We start from the raw sequence: 21,117 nt of genomic DNA, 5'->3' as shown, positions 1-21,117 counted from the left end.
GCTGAGCATATACCAAATTTAACTTCAGTTTCGTCTTGGTCTGTGTGTTCAGGTCTGAAGACAGATCAAAGGTGTTACCCTTTCGTGTGGTATTTTGTCAGTCTGCCTGAATAGGTGGAGTATCTGGGATTAAATTTATCTGTGTACTTGGATTTAAAAGTAGTAATTTTTTAGGGTATTAAGGTACCACACTGGCAGGACTTACCTTGTGCAGAGAATTGTCTGGGGCAGAGCGTATGCAGTGTGGATGGAAGAGAGGTGAGACTTGTTTTCTGACAAGTTCACTTCTCTCCTGTCTCTGCAAACATGCACCTACTAGGAACTGCTCTGAAAGCATCTTGCTTTGTATGCTGAACAATCAAGTAGAAAGAAACTATTTGAACAGGATTATTTGAGAGTTGTAACATAGAAAGTACCTACTTAGGGATATAAAAATCATTTAAGAATTGCATATTCAAAACCTCTTTGGATCTTTTCTAAAAATCTCTTCTCTTGATGACTGTTCACAGAAGTTGTCATGAGTCTTTAGCAATAGATTTGTAGAAACACCCTTTAAAAAGTAGGAGATCATGTGTTTGAACATATGCCTTGTGCCTAAATACATTGCAGAAAATAATATGTCTAGCTTGGTTGAAGTATAAATACTTAAGAACCTTTAATTGCTCAGGAACAACTTTAAGATAAATTTTGCTTTTCATTTCCTTAGGGAGTAGGTCAGAAAACCCTTAGTTCAACAAGTTAATCTCAGTGGTGTTTCATAGTGGTTTGAAAGGCAATTTCTCTGTGGCAAAAATAGTTTCTCTGGAAGGGAGGAAGTAGTAGACTCCATGCTGTTGCTGGTAACTACTCATTCATCTCTAATACTGTCTTTTCCTGTTTATCAGTTACCATCAAATAAAAAGGAAGCAAAAGTATTTGAAATGAAACCACTCGATTTCACTGCAGTTTTAAGGAGTCAGAGTTCACACAAAAGTTTTCTGGGAGTTGGAGTTGCTTCAAAAAGCAGAACCAAGTCTTAACCTGCAGATTAATCGATGTATCGGTGCAAGACCATAGAAGTTAACACAAAGTGGTAGAGAAGCCTTAGGTGAGAGGCTGCAGTGTGTTTCATGGGTCATTCACTATTTTCAGTGTATTTGTTCCAATATGCAGATGAAACAGCATTAGCCAAAAAGCTGCACAGATTTAAGCTTTAAAAAAAAAATCAAATTAGATACAGTTTTTAAATTGGAAACTGACAGTTTTCCCTCCCTTCCTCCTCCACAACTTGCAGATGTTACTAATTTTGTAAAATTTAAAATAACGAAGCTTCTTGTCTTCACCATTAGGGAAAATAATTGTTGCTGACAAATGTGGAAAAAAAATGTTCTATGAGGAGCTAGTGTGCTCATGATACCCATCCATGTCAAAGCTTGTTGCCTCTTTGAGCTGTTTTAAATGATAGTATTTTTGCTCTTTTGCTTAAAGCAAGCTTCTACTTTGTAATGATCTGCTGTGTTAATGTTGCTTGGCACAGATTGCTTTAAATGACAACTTTAACATGATGTATTTGGTAATTTTCCTAAGCTTACTTAAATGAACTAGAACTTATGTCAAATCAGAAATACTGACTTCTGTGTAACCTTGGAAAGCATGCTGTTGAAATAGTATTATGTATAGCCTGATGAGACTAATGCAGTGGTTGGTTGATATTTATGTATTCGTTTTCTCCTTTTCCTTTCTTCTCCAGTTCCACTCTTATCCTGGGGACCTAGCTTCAATTTTAGTATCTGGTATGTTGAACTTAATGGCATTGATGATCCAGATGTGGTCCAACCGTGCCTCAACTGGTACAGCAAGGTAGGCCTACATTTTAGATGCTTGTTTGAAGATTTGTAGTCTCAGAATCTTGTGAAACTTCTCTTACTGGAATTATGTGACCTTTTAATTCCTTGAATATCAACTCTTAAAACAACAAACATGCATAGTTAAAACTCAAATCACATGGCTGACTTTGACTCTTAAGTGAATCTTCTTGAATTGTATCTGCTTGTTATCATCAAAAAAACCCAATAAAACACCCCCAGAAAAACCCCCAAAACTACCACCAACACCAAAAAACCCCCAAACCAACCTACAAAAAAACCTCCTGGTAGGTAGACATCACAAGAAAAAAATAGAAGAAAGGAGCACTGAGTCAAGGGGACAGTATTAGTTAAACAGTATTTGTATTGGAAGGGGAAATAAATCTTAAGAAAACCAGATTCCATTTCTCACTCTTCTTGCCTTTTGATTAGTCATTCTTTTACCATAGCAATCCTTCTGTAGAGCTATATGTGAGCCTGGAGCCTTTTGGGTTACATATGCAGCTTTTGTTACAGGATATACAAATGAGCTTATTTTCACGAGAATCCATGTTGGTGTTTTTCCTGTTGCAGCTCCTTGCATTTCTGATGTTTCCCTCTTAACTGTCTTATTGCTGAATACTCTGGAACAGAGGGGAGCTGATGCCACTGGACTGTGAGATGAGATGATATATGCCATTTGCCACTTTGATAGACAGAAAGTTCAAAGGGTTCTAAACCTTATTTGTATAAGCTGTATTTAATTGTGTGCAACAAATGCCTCTCCTGTGGGAGGGAAGTGCACACTGACAACCAGAATTCATTTTGTTGCTGCTTTTTATGCATAGATCTTCTGGAACAATTAATGAAATTCATATTGTGTTGCAGAGAAAACATCCTTCCCAGATGAGTAAGACTGAATAGTGGAGCAGCATATCTCTGCTTCCAGAAGGAAAACCTTAAAGAGGGGATAAAGATTGTGTGAGGTAGTACTGAGACTCCCACACCAGTTTATGGTGTTACCAGTATGGTAAAGAAACCCTGTGGCCGTGCTGTCTGGCTCATACGTGTTTATACCAACATCACAAGCTTCTTCATGGAGGATTTAAAAACAGCACTAACAGTCACAGTGGAAGTTGTCTGTGGCTGCTTTATGATTAAAGTGGTATTGTGGTCGTCAGTCTGCTGATTACTAATGTCCAGTCAGAAAAGTCCAGTTGATGGAGGCTGCTGATGGTTTTCTGTGCTTTTTTTCTGCTGCCTCTGCACATGGTGGTGTGTCTGGCATTTTTGACCAGTTGCTACTACCAGGAAGTTCTGATTTTTATTTTTTTTTGGACAGGAGCCATCTGATGATGATGTCAGCATCTGTTTTGTTCCATCTTATCCCATGGAATCAAGACTTTTCATGGTCAGCATGTATGTAGTGGCAGCTTCTTCAAGGCATGCCAGCATTGTTCTAAAGCTTAGAGCCCTAAAGCAGCAAGACAGAGACTTACTCATGATTGTTTGGGCTCTGCTAGGATCAGTTGCCAAATGTTTGGTGATGAGTGCATGTCTCATTGATGTTCTCATCTCTCACAGTCCTGAGAGGCCACTGTTGCCGGATCCACATAGGAGGATATGTGTTGACCCATATTTGGGGAAAGGCAGAAAGGTTGACCTGTTTCTTCCAGTTCTTTGAGATGGTGTGATTATTTTCCATGCATGTTCTTGAAAGTCTCAGAGGCTTTGCAGTCTAATAATTCTTTACTGCTGGAGACAATAGATGAGAAGCAGGTTCTACATGAAGTTGCCTATCCTTTTTGTTGTGTGTGCTTCAACCAACAAAACTTCCCTTTCTTGAAGAGAGTGGAGTTGGGGTGACAGATAAGGACTCAAAGCAGCAAGCACACTCCTCATTTCTCTCCCTACTGCATTCTCTTTGCTGTCCAGTTCAGCCTACTGCCTCCTGAAAGCCTTTCCACTTTTCTATGATTCAGTAAAAGCATGGTTTGGGTTGGAAGGGACCTTTAAAGGTCATCTAGTCCACCTTCCCTGCAGCGAGCAGGGACATCTTCAACTAGATCAGGTTCTTCAGAGCCCCATCTAGCCTGACCTTGAGTGTTGCCAGGGATGGGGCATCGACCACCTCTCTGGGCAGCCTGTGCCATTGTTTCACCACCGTCACTGCCAAAAATTTCTTCCTCATAGCTAGTCTAAGTCTACCCTCTTCTAGTTTAAAAACGTTATCTCTTGTCCTATCGCTACAGGCTCTGCTAAAATGTCAGTCTCCATCTCTCTTACAGGCCCCCTTTCAGTCCTGGCAGGCTGCAATAAGGACTTCCCGGAGCCTTCTCTTCTCCAGGCTGAACAACCTCAACTCTCTCAGCCTGTCCTCATAGGAGAGGTCTTCCATCCCTCAGATCATTTTCATGACCTTCTCTGGACCTGCACCAGCAGGCCCATGTCTTCCCTGTGCTGAAGAGTGGCCATACTCAGCAACTAAGAAGTAGCAGTTTATTGATAGCTATCACTTTTGGTTTTGATAATGAGCACTTAAGAAATTAACATTGTCAAATTTAAGAAATTTTAATCTCATGCTTTTGTTATGTTTTTAACCATAAGAATTATTTACAGCTTCAGATCAAAGCTATTATTTGGGTTGTCATCTCTTCAAAGCTGTATGACAGCATTTGAGAAGGAGCCTTTTATATACCTTTTATACACCTTTTTGCATAAAAAAAAGTTTTTACATTTAACTTCTGAAGTACTACTGTGGTGTCACTTAAATACAAACTTTTGTGTTGTGTGGAGTGGCCAACCTACATCCAGTAGTCATTTCATGCTTTATAAGCCAAGTCTATCAGTCATGAAAGACTCAGCAGGAATATGCCAAGTCTGAATTTTGTCTAATGTCTAAACTAGAGGAGCTGAAAGTGCAGAAGCTGGTTATTACTGGTGTGCATCTATCCTTTTGTTTGCTATCCCTTTGGGCAACAAAGATTGTAGTGTGGTTTTGGCCTTGACTAATGTAAGTGAACATTTGCTTAAAGGCTGTGTCTTAGGTATCTCTTTGAAAGGAGAAAAACAAAAAAAAAGGTGTGTTTTTTCCAGCTGTGCTGCAAGACTCTGGTTTAGCTTTAGTATTCCTTTGCCACAGTCTTGCATTTTTATCAGTACATGTCCTTGGCCTTTTTCGTGTGGACTGGGAACTGATTTTCTAAAAATGCATAGTTCTGGCTATTTGCAGCTGCGAAATACTGATGGATTAAGAACTAAAAATATAACACATGGCCGTGTTTCTTTTTAGCTGCTTCAGTTTATGGGATTCTTGCTATAGAGCCATTATTTTGAGAACACTAATTTTTGTTGACTGTCACTGTTAGTTCCAGTTTTTCAGAACAATTCTATTTATTTAAATACCTTAAACTTCACTCTTAGCAGTGGTGGCTGTTTAAGAGTAAAATCTTTTGTCAGTAATTTGATCAGTTTTACAGGTGCTTAAAGTTACATTTGCTTTTTAACCACCGTAGATGTGTGTTAAAGATGGAAATTGAGATTATTCTTTAATGACTAAGAATTTAAGTTTGAAGAGTCTATTTAAAATAAGTGGTTCTGCTACTTACCAACTTAAAAATCTGTTACCTATGGGTATTGTTAGCAGCTTTGAAAATGCAGTGGATGAATTGTTAACCTAACAGCACAAGCTGTAGCTCTTATGCAGAGTTTACTATTCCCTCACTTTTCTGTGCCTGGATGTTTGAGCCAGCCTGGGTTTCTCAAGGTGAAACCTTTTTCACCCCTTCCCACAGCTGAGTGGGAAATGGACAGCTTTGGCTCATCTGCAGTATGAAAGCAGGGGTTTTGCCTCAAGATGGATGGGACTATTTTGACGGTAAAATTCTGGAGTGCATGTAAATCCTTGCTGCCATTGATCCCAGGATTTGGGGTTAGCCCTGTCTTCTGCCCTTCTGTTGCAGGAGCAGTGGTCATTGCAAGTATCCCTATTGTTGTATTGATTTTTTTTTTCTTCTGCTTCTTCTAGAAAAGCTGTGACCTACTTACTCTTCTAAATGATTTTGTTACGTAAGAGTCATACAATCAAATTACATAACGCTGTTCGCGAAGGCTTTTTCCTGGGCTCTACCTCATGTAGGCCTTGAACAGCAGGGCCAAGCAGATGGGGGACAAATAATGGTCACTTCAGAGATCTGGGACGCCCTGCGCTCTTCTTGTGTGCTTATTAAATTGGATGATATCAAGTTGTATAATTTCTATACTGTTGGGAAGTCAACGCCTGCACAGCTTGTAACGTCTTTCATATAAGTCTTCCTCTAAGCTCTTGAGCAGTTTGTGCAGTGTGTGTAAGAGATCCTGCTTCTGTTTCCAGGCAGGTTCACAGGTAGCTCCCAGCAGTGCTGGTAAAAGAAAAATCTACATGTCTCATAGGTTTTCTTGTGTTCCAGTAGTACCGTGAACAGGAAGCCATTCGCCTTTGCCTAAAGCATTTTCGTCAGCACAACTACACCGAAGCTTTTGAGTCACTGCAGAAAAAAACCAAGATTGCTCTGGAGCACCCTATGTTGACAGACCTGCATGATAAACTGGTATTGAAGGGAGACTTCGATGCTTGTGAAGAACTGATAGAAAAAGCTGTGAATGGTAAGAGGATCGGAGGGGTTTGGTGTATTAATTAAAAAAACCAAAAAGGCATTGAAATGTTACTGCTTTGAATGTTAATGTACTTAGTAGTAGTATTGGCTAGTCCATGTGCTGTTTCATATCTAGTGGGGTGTATTGTCAGCCTTTGGACTTGTGAATATGTGTATGATAAAGACTAAAAACTCAGTCATGAAATGTCTTTATCACTGCTACTTTTGGAGTCTCTTTCCCCCAGAGATGACAATGTAGTGCACTTGAGTGGGTAAAGATAAGTTCTTCGTGTAAGTGGCTGGCAAGCTGGAGGTGGGCTTAAGTATCAGAAAAGTCACTGGAGTGTTGAGCGGGGAAGCGTAGAACTTGTGAGTTCTCAGTAACGATCTGTATCATGATTTCTGGTTAGAGCTTACCACCTAGTTGATGTTTCAGCAGAAGTTCTCACCTGCATTTGAATGTGAATGCTATCTTTGCCTATGGGGAAAATGGTCCTTGGAGAATGGTGTAGAAGTCACAGTGACTGGAGGCAGAGGCTGCCTTCTATCGCAGAGCAGGACATTGGGAGCCACTTTCATTGTAGTAACTATTAATTTTGTACTTGAAAACTTTTACCTTTAGAAGTGCTGTGTGTAAACAGCTCTCAACTCCTAAAATGAGATATGTGCTTTTGTTGACAGGATGGGATACAAAAACTATTGGGCTATTGCACTGAGGGGTCTCCTAAGGACCTGTGCAGTGGTTTTGGATCACAATCTGATAAACAGAGATGCTCTTGGTTGTGAGTGTAGTGCTTGTTGACTATGTGCAGTCACTCTTCGTTCTAAACTTGTACTGGCATAAGAAGAGAACCGTATCTCTGATGCCAGTAGTGGTAGGGGCTTAGTGGACCAATTTGGTGTATGTCTGGCACCAGCAATGCTGCTGTTCTCTTCTCTAATTCTAGGCTAATCAGTCATTTTGTAATACATTTTGGATAGATGCTGGCATACCTGCTTGACTCCATCAGACTGGTTTTTACCACTGAAGGTGGACAAGGTTCTTGGGATATGAGAGATGATAGCTTTAAAATCAAGGCTTGTCTTCCATGAAAATCCACCATCTTTTTGTGAATAAGCTGTTCAACTAAGCACAAATCGGGAGCTTGTTGCAACAGGTTGTCAAAAACTGTAGAAAATGGCTTTCTGTGTGTTTTGGCTCAAGTTTTCTTGACTGGTGAGGTAGAACAACTGAGCTCTGCCCCTGCACTGAGCTCCCTGAGCAGCTACAACTATTGAGACTGAGAATTGCCAGCGTCCATCCTCACCCGCCTGAGTGTTCCCTGCCCTCCTGAGACAACGTAGCGTTGCTGGCTGGGATGGGAGCGTGAACAGCTTCCTGCAGTGCAGGGGCATTTTGCAGCTGGCAGCTTCCTCCTGAAATCTTAAGGGCAAAGGAGGGTTGCAGGATGAAAAAGCAGTAGGGAGCTGTGGCTGGCTGTTGCTGTCTTTGCAGTCTTTCTCAAAGACACGAGTGCCTGGGGGGAGCTGATGCGCCCACCAGTATGAGGCTGGATCTGCTGAGAGCCAGAGGAGTGCTATATGCTGATGGTGATGATTTTATCAATGCGTAAGTCTGCTGCCTTGGCTGTGGCTTAATCTCGTCAGTGCCTAGAGGCCGTCCTCCTTCCACTTCATTGCAGGCTGTAGTAGAAACTATTTCTTGAATGGAATTTCACTACAAGTCTATAATGTGCTGAAAAAGTTCCCTCAAAAATGGTCTTTTTTTTTTTTCTTGGTCCCTAATGAAGTGAATGTTTGTGGCCTCATTTTTTTTAACTGTTAGATGTTAATTTCCTTTACTACTTAATATTTAGCATACTGCATTTATTCTATCCAGCAGCTTCCCCTAGGACTTGAACTGAGGTGGTGGTTCTGTTTCCCCTTTTATGTTGAGAGTGGAGTTCCTGTGTGCAGTGCTCAGCTTTTCCAGGGGTGGAAGTACTGGCAAGGGACTTGCCTGGTAGAAAACTATAGGTGTTGTATTGTACTGTCTGACAAACAGACACTTGCTTCTTGTCAGATTTGGTGTGAATAATCCCGCTTCCCTGGTTCTTGTAATCATGTCCCTTTTTGGAGGCTGACGAACTCAGCATCACTTACCAAACTAGAGAAATACGCTGGAACTTGTTTTATCAGTCGTCCTTTTTTGTTCCAGCAAGTGCAGAAGCAAGTATTTCTAGTAACAGACTGTGGATAACTAAGCAGGAGAGTCTTCAAGTGTCATCGTAAAGTTTTGTCACTGCTTCTGAGGGACAGAATAATATGCATGAGTATGTTTATATTGCTTCCCTGTAATCTGGCACCTGGCTAGCTGAAGTTAAATGTCAGTGTACACGTCTTCCATTGCTCCGTTGCTCATCCTTAATGATTTTGCATGTCTTTGAATATGTTAACCTTCCTTCCCCCATCCTTCTGCAGTTCTTGATGCTGTCTTCAGCTTCTGTATCCATTTAAAGCTCTGTCGCCTCCCAGCACCCTTCGGAGAGACGTGCTATCTATCCCGATACGCTGAGGCTGTATCCCATAGTTGCTTTAAGCTGACACAACTGCGGGTTTTTACTAACTGGGTCAATCCTGCCCTTACTCAGGGCAGCGTGTCCCCTGGCCCCTCACTTCCTGGCACTGGTGCTCGTGCTGACACATGGCAAACCAGGTCAGGGAGCTGATCGGGCTATGGTGGGGGAAAGGTTAGGACAAACCTCTTCGGATAGCCACAAAAAACCTGTAACGGCAGCTGGAATGGTTTGTCTGGAGTTGTACAAGATGCCAGTCAAGTCAAGGTGTTGAATGTAGATGATATTTAACAGCTGGATCTTTCTTCTTGGTAGGATGGGAATAGACGTTCTCGTATAAGATTGCTATAGCATCTGCTCCCTGTGGTCCTCCACAGTTACCTGTCCTTACTCAGTTCTGCATCTCTCTCAAGCTCCTCTGTTTGAAAGATGCTCGTTAGCCCCCAGCATTTTACCATTTTATTTGCTTAGCAGCTTTGTTGTGAAGTCTTCATAGCTTGCTGCTTCTAAGGTGTGGGTGTTCTTCTAACTGAACTCCTCTCTGATGTGTTGTTTTTCCAGGTAAAAACAGATTAAGTTTAGTCCTGTGCATGGTCCTTGTAGTGCAGTTAAGTGTAGAGTTAATTGAGATATACAGATCCTTAAATTATCCCTGAAATCGTTCAAAGAGCAAACTGTTCTGTAACAGACTGGACATGAATATGTGAACTTCTGACCTCTTGCTGATCTGAGAGTTCATTGCCTTAAAGGAACAAACAGAAGTGCAATGAGGTTGACAGAGATACTGCATGCTCAGTTCTGCCTAAAATGTCTTCCGTAGAGGCTAATATTTGCAGTGGTAGGTATTTAAAAAGTGAAACGCGATGCGTCTCTCGCAGGCTATTTCCATAGGCTTAGTCATGTAGAAAAAGAGTAGGTGGTCAAGAATTAGTGCTAGCAGAGCTAACTCTTGTTCCTTTGCATTGCTAATGATGAACGCTGTCTTCCACCTCGCATCACCAGATGATTTCTTTTGAAAGCTCGGTGGCAGGCAGCCACACTTTTCCCGCAGATTCTTTTGACTTGTGCATTACGCTTAGAAAATGGGCAAATGGAAACTCTGGCAGCTGCCTGACTTCCTCTCAAAAATAAAAGGTTCCCTAAATCTCAGCTGGTTCACAGACTTGGTTCAAACGCTTCACATTTGGATTCAATCCTATAGCTTTCAGGTGGCCTATATTATTGAAGAAAAAAAATCTGCTTAATATTCCTACAGAGAGTATGCAGAGTGCAGATTACTTAGTTGGACTGTTTGCAGCTACTGTAGACGTAGAAAGCTACTTGAAATGGGTTGAAGATCTACTAGTTTTGTATTAGTATTCTGAGGACCGAGGTGTTCCTTCTGGCAGTTCTCGTGTCAGTGTGAGATACGTGTTTATCTGTTGACAAGTTGGCCCTGTACGACGAACAAGAAGTTGTGATGCAGAGCCTGCAGGCTCCGATGTCTCCCAAAACTCGAGATGCACAGGGATAATTGTGTTCTTCTGAAAGCTCCAGACAGACACACGTATACCTTATTTTTAACATCAAATCTGTTTGGATTTGGTTTTGAGAAAGTATGGATGCTGGCTTGCTGCTCTGTAGTACTGGGATGTATGAAGGGGAGAGGCTTGCTGGGATCCCAAGCCTATGATGAGTAGATGATAGGACTTGCATAGATGAAGCATATCTTGCAGGGATTTGAGAGCAAACCTTGTGTTCTGTTTCATTTTTCTTCTTAAGAAGGGAATGTGAGAGGATATTACAGCTTTGAGGCTGGAAAAATTCCTATGTCTCCTTGTTGCTTCTGTGTCTTGAGGAAGTTGTCAAGTAATGGCTGGATTTTTATCTGGTGTCATCTTTGTTTTGTGCTTCAGCTTTTCTTTAGAAGGATTTTTGTGACTACAAAAACCTCAATCTGTAGAAGTGTTTTGGGTATTTTTTTGTTCAAGAAAAATCTTAAAAACCCAAAGTCTAACACCCAGAAATGATGGGCTAAATGCCACTCTGAAGTTTTTTCCGCTATTGGCAGTGAAGTAAAGATATTTCAGTAATCCTATCTGGAGATGCGTGTTGTCTAAAAAGAAACTTAATACAACTTTTACTTGTTCCTGATTGGCTTCTGCAAGTTAAATATTTTTGTCCACGATGTTTGTCCTAATTCTTTCTAGGTAACCTGTAATTGGCTGACAAAAGAAAGGCTTTCCTTATCAGGGATGTAGAATTTACAAAGCTTTAACCGCTGTGAACTCCATGTTGTTACATCCAAAATGCGTCATAACTTGCTGCGAAGGGCATGAAAATAGTACAAAATAAAAGTACTTGTTTTGGCTGTAATTTTAGTGAGTAAACATGAACATTGAAATGAGAGGCCTCTGGACCAAAGGAAAAGACTTCCTTTAAAAACTTACACTTAACCCTTTTTTTTCTACACGAGTCTTGAAATTTATTTTAAACTACTGATTTGTTGGAAACAGCTGACAAACCTGAGCAGGCCTAGATCTGATCTTCAGTGCCTTGCAGAAGCTTTGGAGACCATTCGGGCAGCACTGCTACCCTGGCAAGAAACATAAGGAGCGTGCTAGAGTAGGTCTGGCATCAAATACAGAATCCACCTAGAAATCCTCCTTCCTTTCCTTTGGTGGTGTCAGACAGGTGGTGATTCAGCTTCCAAAACAAGCTGCTGCTGGTTTGCAGTGCAAGTAGAATGAATGTGGAACTGCTCCCAGCAGAAAGAAACATTTCTGGGAAGCAAGCTGGAGTATTTCCAAACCAATGTCCCATGGAAGACAAGAAGCATTATTAAAAGAGGCTGAAGGCACAGTAGGGGAGAAGTGTCATATCTTGACAAGTGCAGCCTGTGGGTGTTGAGCATGGGAGAGAGGTTAAATCACCCTTTCAGATCATATGTGGTATAATTCATCCTCTTGAGCTATTTATGTCCAATTATCTATTGGCTGCCACAGGGATAAATACAGCTTTACGTTCTGTCTTGAAGATCGAACGTTCTGGTGATAACCAAAAGGCTGGATTTCTGTCTAGGTTTGTGGCTAGAAAAATTTGCCTGAGTCAGTATGGGGTTTCTTACAGCGCATGCATTTGTTCTGTTGGAAGTTGGCTTTTCTGAATCAGAAATCATGAAATCTCAAGCTTAAAGACTCTCACGTCTTGTCCCGACTTCATAAATGCTGAAGAAGTGAGAGGTAGGAACCCTACTCTTAAAAGTAAACTACTTTTCTACATATGTTGAGCAAACTTTTGGTTTTCCTCGATTACCTAATGCTAGGAGAGAGCTGATGATTTTGGCTCCAAGACAGGTGGAAGTAAGAGTTGCCTTGCTTTCACAGAGTATTTAATTTGGAAAACTTGCAGAGCTGAGTTTATGAAAATTGAAAGCAGTTTTGTATTTTAAGACCACATTCAACACCTTTTAGGAACTCTTGAGTGCCCTTATTTTCCTGTTAGGTGGTCTCTGAACAGAGTATTCATCTTCTCCCAGGAAGTACTTGCTGGCTTGGATTTGAATTAAAACCTGGATTTCAGTCATGACAAACTACAGGATGCCAGGAAGCGCTTTAAAATATTCTCTGAATACTGTGTGTGCTTAACAAAGATTTTTACCTTTTTGTGAATAAATAGGGATGTGTGCAGTAAGGATTATTCTTTTTTGTCTGTATGCCTACCAAGGGATTTTCTATAAATAAATTGAAGCATTCATAATCTGTTAAATTCTTACCTCAAAGTCATGACTACTGGGGTCGGAAGAACTAAAGAGTATTAGATACAACTTAGTGATTTCATTTTACCTTTTTCTGCTGGGAGGAACTGTTTCCTGAGCAAGCTTGCCAGGTACTATTCTACTAAAGGGCATAGCTGTTGCGTATTACGTGGTTAAGGACCCTTGAACGCATCCTACATCGGTGTACGTGCAACGTACTCTTTCAGTACAAGACTGTGTAAATCTATCACTCGCGTCCTCAATCTGCCTGTGACAGTTCTCCTGTACTAGTGATATAAACTTGGTATCTGAACTCACGTTTTTTTTTTCGGGTAATGCAAAAATGCAGAACAAATGCTTGTCATGAAGAGCTTGTGTCTGTGAGATGGTGGGGTGGTGGGTGGGATATACCCAGGTGAGCAGTGGTCGAGAGACTGACCATTCGCAGTCTAATAGTTTGTTGCGCCTGCAGAAGGTAAGGTAGGTTTTTTAGAGGAGACCTTTGAAGAACAATACCGACAAGTTCCCCGAATGCTTGCTAAGCCCTTCCCAGACTGAAGAGCAGTCCAGGAGAGCTTGGGTGTTACGAGCCTCCTTTTCAAAAAAATTACGATATGTGATAGACCAGTAACACGTATCCAGAATTAGGAACTGACTTCTCAACACTGAAGAGGTGAAATGTGGTAGGTGTGCAGAGAGAGAGAGGAAGGCAGAAGGGGAGCTTGAGTAGAGTGCTGGAGTTAACGCTTCTTACAGAAATGCTGCAGTTGGCATATCTGGCCAGTGACCTAATGAGTCTTCTGTTTTTCTTCTTGCTTAACTCTCTGAAGAGAATGTAAACTATTATTTTGTTTTTCATCCAGTGCTTGGTTGTCCTGTATTGTAGCTTTTAAACAATCTGCTTTTCTTCCCTGTTCTTAGATGAAGCTCCAGAGATGCTGCCCAACCTAGTTTTAACTTAACATGTACTAAAATGGTTGAATTTTACATGCACTGGCAACTTTCTCGTTGCTTAAATAGGGGGGAGGGATTGTATTCTTAATTAAATAGACCACACTGGAGATTTAGAGACAATTGGCATGACCTGGCAGGCAAACTGGGTAATTCTTGATTGATCTAGTAGAGAGTGTTCTTTTTATTTTAGTGCTTACACATTTAGTTCATTAATAAGTTTAACAAACTAACTGACAGAGAATTTACTTAAAATGAAGGCTTTGGAGTGGCATATTGGATTGAGTTAGGCTGAAGTTACCTGCATTAAAAGTGATTTTGTTATAATGGAAATAGAAGGTTTTTTATACAGCAAAATTGTTGTTTTGCAGATGGCTTATTCAATCAGTATATCAGTCAACAAGAATACAAACCTCGCTGGGGTCAGATCATCCCCAAAAGCACCAAAGGTAAGGATGTTTCGTAAGATATAACCCATGTACTGCCATTCTGCCTTGTTCCTTTGAGGATATTGAGCAAGCAACTGCTGCAAGAAAGCTTCCTTTTGGACAGTTGTTCTAGAGAATGGTTTCGTCTATGAAAAACTTGCATTTGTCTGCAACCTGGTTTCTGGTTGAGTAAGGAACACTACATGAACACTAGCTGTAACTTCAAGGATAGCTAATCAGTTCAGAAACAAATCTCAGAATGTAGGTTAAGCATGGGAGTTGTTACCTGTATGACTAGATTTAATGCATGGAGTCAACTTAAATGTACAGCAAACATTATCTTAACAGGGAGTATTTTAAATTTGAGATGCATCTTTTGAAGTCTTGCTCAGTTGTACAGTAAATTGAAAATGTAGATTTCCTCCCCCCCCCCCCCCCCCCATTGCTTTCTGACTTGAGAGGACACTCGTAGTGGCAGCCTTGGCTACAAAGTACAAAAATCACTGTCATACAGCAACTGTAGGATTCAAGATGACAATCGTTGAACGTGGAGCACTGTACCCAAACCACTTGAGTAGGGTTATCTATGAAGACAGGCAGATTTCTCTTCCAGCAGAACACGGGTTCTTTCTAACTTTGCTTCCCATAGATGACGTCTGTCCTGAACGCTTAAGAATTTAAAGTGGTTGGGAATCTGCTTTAATTGGACAGTGGGAATTCCCTTACATATGAGAATACGTAATTGGTACAAAGCTAGCTGTGCTATATCTATACCATTACCCCTTTGCTTTCATCCTGTGGGTACATTGCCCTTTCATTTGAGTATCTGTTCTCACTGCTCAGCCTTTAAGCAGCTCTCAGGTGGGGAGAGATGGAAGGGGAGCAAAAGGTTGTCTGTGTCCTCACCGTTGGGGGGCTGCAGAGATAGCTCAGACCTGGTTTGTGTGGACCTGTATGCTTCAGGAACTCTCAAGCTCCTTTGCAAGGCACTCAGAATTGCAGTAGAGTACTGTATTCACTTTAGCTGTCTATACTATCAGTCACGAGATGATTCAATATAAAACTCTGTACAATTTATAAATTTTCTATAATGCACAAAGAATGCTACCTGGAGAAAGTGCTATGCTAATGTTGAAAGAATGTTGAGTTACTAAGTTGCTTTGCTTCCCTATAGTATTTAGGCCATATGAGAGGTTGTATCTTTTTTTGGTTTAAAAAAAATCTTACAAGGGAAAACTCTCCCCTCCCTTTTTTTAAAGGTGATGGGGAAGATAGCCGACCAGGGATGAGAGGTGGCCATCAGATGGTAATAGATGTTCAGACAGGTGAGTAGTTGCTAAATTTCTTAACTAATGTAATTACTTAATCGTATATTTTTCAGATAAAAATGCGAGTGTGGTTTTTATTTGGAGATTGTCTTCAGGTTTTGAGGAAAAAATTCTAATAGTTGGATTAAATACTTTGCTTTCTCTCTGAAACTGTACTCCAACTACCTTTCTCACCCTCCTTCGCTATTAGTTCCCTGTTACACCTTAGTCATCTTAACTAAGAAACCAATAACAACTGTTTTTAATTTTTTTGTCCCTCCTACCCCCTTTGAGCAGGGGTTTAGACAAGAGAAGAGAAATTAGGGATCATTGTTTCCCTTCTCTGCTACATGCTATGCTCTTTGGAATAGTGCTCAAGCAATAGGTCTTATGTGTTGAAACATTCCTTGTATTTTGGTTGGAGTGGCTTCTAATTTCCAGAGTGTGCAAGAAAATCCTGTTAAATACAATTTATTAGATGTTTTTTAAAAAAATGTTTCCTATACCAATTTAAAGAATGGTTCAGTCTCTGTTTCAAAGAGCCTGTGGAGAAAGAAAGGGGGGGACATAAGTAATGGTTCAGATGATTGTCATACTCCATAATTTTCTGTATCTTTGTCTTGCTTTTATTTAATCAAATTTCTGTGGTATGTTGTTCCTTACTAAAATAGGAATGCGTCTGCCTGTGCCTTTGCTAAGCAAATGATTTGTATGAGTAATAAAACCGTTCTTAGGAAAAGGGAAACAAGACTGGCGTTGCAAGTAGCAAAGAGGGATTATAAGGTGGCATTGAGGGGAGCTGGCAAAAAAATTACCATGGCTGTATCTGTTGTGGTCATATGGATGGGGACTGAAGCATGTGACAGGATAGTACCTTCAAGAGTAATTTGCTAAGTCATAGTGAACAAGCAAAACTGCAGCAGTAGGTGCAGTCTTTGGCTCTTACTCAGAGTGTAGTTACTGTTCGAGAGGAAGCACTTGAGTTATTTTGTGTATGAAAACAAAGTTTTTTTTTTTTTGGTCGAAGAGGTTTGAGATTCATTAGAATAAAATGCTGCTGGAGGATTGCTGGCGTTTGCCTACAAAAGAAGCTGTGAACGCTCCCTAGTGGCCTTGGTGAATAAGTAGACAGTGACTGTCTGACAAGCATGCTGAAGAAACGTGTGGAAATAATAGTCCTTTAGACCTCATGAAAATAATATTTTCATAGTAGTGTGAGTCTTCGTTTCCATTTCTGTTGGTTCTCTTAAGTCCTAGTAAGCTTATTGTCTCTGCCTTCAGCTTAAGTTTTCACTCTGCTTTAACAAGGCAGGAAGAAATACTGATATCTTCCTTTTTTCTTGCACAAAACTGGCTGGAGAGCACCTACAGAGGTAGAGTCCCAGTGTGGGAGAACCGGATCTCCCTCTGTCATGCTAGTCCTTTCTTGCAGCAGCTCTATCCAGGATATGGTGGGATACCTTCAGAAAGTTTCTCTGTGGGATATTTGGGAAGTTGCCCTTTGTTTTGCTTCCAGGCCCACTGAGGCTTGTAAAAGCCTAAATATTTTTGAGATGGTAAGTTTTGCCATTCAGTTTGGCTAGTGAACAGGTCAGGGGAAGTTCTTAGTGCTGTTATTCTTAAAACCAGCTGTTGCTGATTGCTTGAGTTTTCCTTTTGAATATACGTCGTGTTTTACATAGAGACTGTGGGAATTTAGCTGTTTATGTCAGGATGTGTGTTACAGACTGGAGCTATAAAGCTCCTTGGCTAACCCTGAGCAAATCTGGTGTTAATGGAAAAAGGAGCAGCGGCGTACTGTTTCCTTCAGAGACATCCTCCCTTCCTTACCTATGCACTTGTTGAGTTGGTTTTGTTGGAAGCCTTTGGCAATGAAGAAAAATAAGCTCACTCTTCACTCCTTGTTAGAGAGGTGAGGGCCTTTTCAAAAATTAATATTTTCTTCAACTTCAATCTTTTAGAAATGAAATGAAACACCAAAATCATAAGGAAGTTACGAAGTTTCATGTCACATAAAATAGGTGTTGGAAGCAGATTTTAATCTCTGATGTCCAGACCTGCTGTAGTTATAACTGAATTATAAATGATTCTGCGTTTTGATTAACCTCAAGGAAATAGTACCTAGTTGTTACTGACTACAAAAATCTAAGTTTATTTTACATAGTAGCAAGCCTGCTGGATGCACATGTGTTAGTGTTAGGATCGAGGATACAGGCTGGTAAGCAGTTGAGCTAGATATCGAGTTACTGATAGTGCACTGAGTCACTGAAACTCTGTTTATGCTCTGAGTTTCAGGGTGAATATAGTTTAACTTGGTGTAAACTGCCTTTTAGCATGTTTTATTTTCCAATTAGGGTAGACTGAAAGTACCTGAAAGAGCAATTCTGGCTTCTCTGCTGGCAACCAGTAACTGGTGCCGTAGCTCATTTCCATCTGATGTTCACGCTCTTGATACCTGCTGCAGCTGTCTTAATGTGTAGTGTTTTTTGTGCTTTGAAAAACTCTGAAAGCAGTTAGAAATGAAAGTGTAGGCATTTTGGGATACAGAACTGAGAATGCAGCCTGGTATCTTCGTATATTAAAAAATAACCACTGTTATGTACTTCAAAGCTTTAGACTGTACATGAAAATAGAAAGCTTATGTTATTTCTGCTTTTTCCTGCGAGGTGCAGGTCTTAGGTAGCTCACGTAAGGGAGGCTGGAGAGTTTTCTGCACTTTTCTACAAGGAAGAGGAAGTATTTGGGTAGTCACAACGCAGGTGCATAGATTAAAACAGAAGTATCCCCAAAACACCAAAAGTGAAAACAACCCCAACACTACACAAGAACATGCTGTGTTAAGTGTGCTGAATGTCAGTCATGACAAGCTATACTGCTGTTAATGTAGGCCCTAGTGTAATATTCCAGCAGTAAAATGCAGGCTTGTATATAGTACAATGTTCCCAGCTGCATTAAGCACTAAATCCAGTTTAGAGCTAAGATGTAGGCATCTAGCACTGGTACCTTGATTAACATAACTTTGATTATGCCCTCTCCAGCCTTTTTATAATTCAGATATGACACGCATTTTGAAATACCAATGCTTATTCTGGAAGAAAGTGGGAATGGGTGAGTGGATTGCCAAATTCAAGTTTTAAGGAATAACGTTGGTACTTTAGAGGAATATGCATACTGTGTTTTGGAGGTTTGGTTTATAATTTCATAGTTGATCTCCTCTACTCTTACAGGGCAGACACAGTTTTATGTGAATGACAGTGTAGTCCATAAAGCCATATAATTTCTTTTGGCAACAGAATTATAGGCTATCTAGAAATCATTCTATTAAAAAATATTTTGTGATTTTTTTGTGTGTGAATATTTTGTGATCTATCCCGTTTGTTTAAACATTCATCTTTTATTTCATTTAGATTAAGCCTTCTGAAGTTTTCTGACAAGCCTGTTTTAGAAATAATAGCTAAGCAACCAGGATGATTTTTTTTTTGTCTGCATTTCTCTTCTCTTTGGCAAGTGGAACATTTTTGCAGGAGAATATTGGTGAAATGGTCTCTATTGATGTGTTACTTCTGTTCACTCACTGAAGTGAAACTACTCTGTCATTTTTGTTGTATGTTATTTTGCTTTTCCTTTCTTAAGAAGGAATTCTGCTTGCTTCGTTCTTTTAGATAAGTAAGAACAAATCTGTAGGTTGGGAACAGTGGGACTCGGAGCAATGGGCACAGTGTGCCTGTAGTATATGTGGGCAACACAGTGGAAATAGTGAGGCTGACTCAAAAGCAGCATGGCAAGTTGAAAAAGCAGTGAGAGCAGCAGACATGGAGGATGCTGTTTTGCCTGAGGAAAACACTGCTATCCATAAGATATTTAAAGACACGACTTATGTACAAGCTGAAGAGATCTCTGAAACAAAACACAGATGGCTTCTAAGCTCTGAAACACAAACAGCTGCTGAATCCTGGAGGTTACTCAACTTCATGGTGCTTTCACATTTGAGAGAGGAAGACTGTATGCCTACCCAGACCAGCCCTAGCCTGAAAAAAACTTACATCCAGCCACCATCTACACTGAACTGCGATTCAGAAGCTGAAAGCTGTGTTACTTCAAGAAAATATAAGGTCTGGCTTTACAGTTGTGCTCTAAGTGCTCCTTACAAAGTGGACAATGCTGTTTGCAGGTAACTAAATCTGTGGTTACTACAAGGGAAACCACATCCTTTTGTGGAGTCTTTTGAGGTATCTTACGCTTAGATTTTTATTTTTTTTTTTTACTTCTGAGACAAGTCCATCTTAGTTCTAGGGATGCTGATTCTCAAATATACCCTCAGCAAGTTTGGGTTGGTAGCAAATTCGGAGGGCAGTGGCTGATGAACTAGAGGACAGGGCTGTGAGTCAACGGGACCCTGACGGGCTGCAGTGAGAACCTTGTGAGGTTCAGCCAAGACAAATGCTGAGTCCTGAACCTGGGATGTAACAACTGTGTGCAGTAGTATAGGCTGGGGACTGACTGCATGGAAAGAAGATTTGCAAGGTGGTAGACAGCTGAATGTGCATCAGCAGTGTGTCCTTGTGGTGATGAAGGCCAACTTTATGCTAGGCTGTACTAGCGGATGTACAGCCAGCAGGTTAAGGGGGTATTCCTTTATTTGGTTCGTGCGGCCCCATCTGGAGTGCTGTGCCCAGTTTGGGCTCTCAGGTACAATAGGGATGGTGACAATCTGAAAGTGAGCCTAGTGAAGGACCAAAGTGGTCAGGGGCTGGAGCACATGATGTATGAGGAGATGCTTAGGGCGCTGGTTTTGTTCAGCTTGCAGAAGAAAAGGCTCCTGGGAGGATCCTAGAGCTGTCTTCAACTAGCTGGTGGGAGAGCTTGGAGAAGATAGCCAGACTCACTTTGGGGGATGCGGAGGCGTAGGATGAAGGGCATGAATATGTTGCAGCAAGGGAGATTTCAGTTAGATGTTAGGGGGGAAAAAAATGACAATGAAGATAATCAGTTATCGGAGCAGGAGTCCAGACAGTCTCGTCTGAAATACCAGTCTTTGGAGACACTCAAAGTGTAACTGAGTACTTCCCTGTGCACCCTGGTCTGCTACTGAAGTTACCCTGCTGTGAGGGGTTTGGGAGATGACTGATGGACCGGATGACCTGCAGAGGTGTTTTAGGTCCATAATTCTTTGGTCTTCTACGGAGAACAGTTCTAGCAGAGGCATGGAAATACCGTTTAACCAAAATGTTTGGTTTAATATGTCATCAGGATTGGAACGTATTCATTGTGCCTATTTATTAGAAACCAGGGATGCTCAGGCATACCAAGCATCTTTTATCAGCCTGGCTTTAGCAGTTTGCCATGTAGCATCCAGATCGGATGAGGAAGACCTGCTGTAGCGGAATCCCACCAAGGATTTCACCACACAGAGAAGATGGAGTTAATGGAAGTGAGAAAAGCTGACTTGGAGAACATAAGTGAACCTGGGCTGAAACTGCCCCAGTATTTAACAGGGGTTGGAGAAGGCTGCTTTGCATACTCTTCTGAAAAATAGAACTTAAGGAGGGCTTGACAGGAAGTATGTTAATTTTTAGGAATTTAGATCCTCTAATAATTTGAGGAGTGCTCTGGCACCTTCTAGTCTTACAGAGAGTAAGGGAAGAAAAGAATTCAGACATCATGGAAACATTTTTAACTGAGC

At 40.9% G+C, this 21,117-nt stretch overlaps 1 protein-coding gene across 1 annotated transcript in view; it reads left to right on the top strand.

Moving 5' to 3' along the window:
* The window catches only part of MKLN1 (muskelin 1), a gene marked incomplete at its 5' end in the record, with an annotated part of 98,030 nt that overhangs the window by 27,406 nt on the left and 49,507 nt on the right, over positions 1-21,117 (top strand). The window contains 4 exons of the mRNA XM_082007597.1: positions 1,730-1,839; positions 6,275-6,467; positions 14,071-14,148; positions 15,387-15,452. Coding sequence (XP_081863723.1) covers positions 1,730-1,839; positions 6,275-6,467; positions 14,071-14,148; positions 15,387-15,452 — 447 coding nt within the window. The remainder of the gene's footprint in view (positions 1-1,729; positions 1,840-6,274; positions 6,468-14,070; positions 14,149-15,386; positions 15,453-21,117) is intronic.

The sequence above is a fragment of the Phaethon aethereus genome (assembly GCF_964289735.1).
Source record: "Phaethon aethereus genome assembly, chromosome: 1".
Lineage (NCBI taxonomy): Eukaryota > Metazoa > Chordata > Aves > Phaethontiformes > Phaethontidae > Phaethon > Phaethon aethereus.
This window is presented reverse-complemented; position numbering and strand designations above follow the sequence as displayed.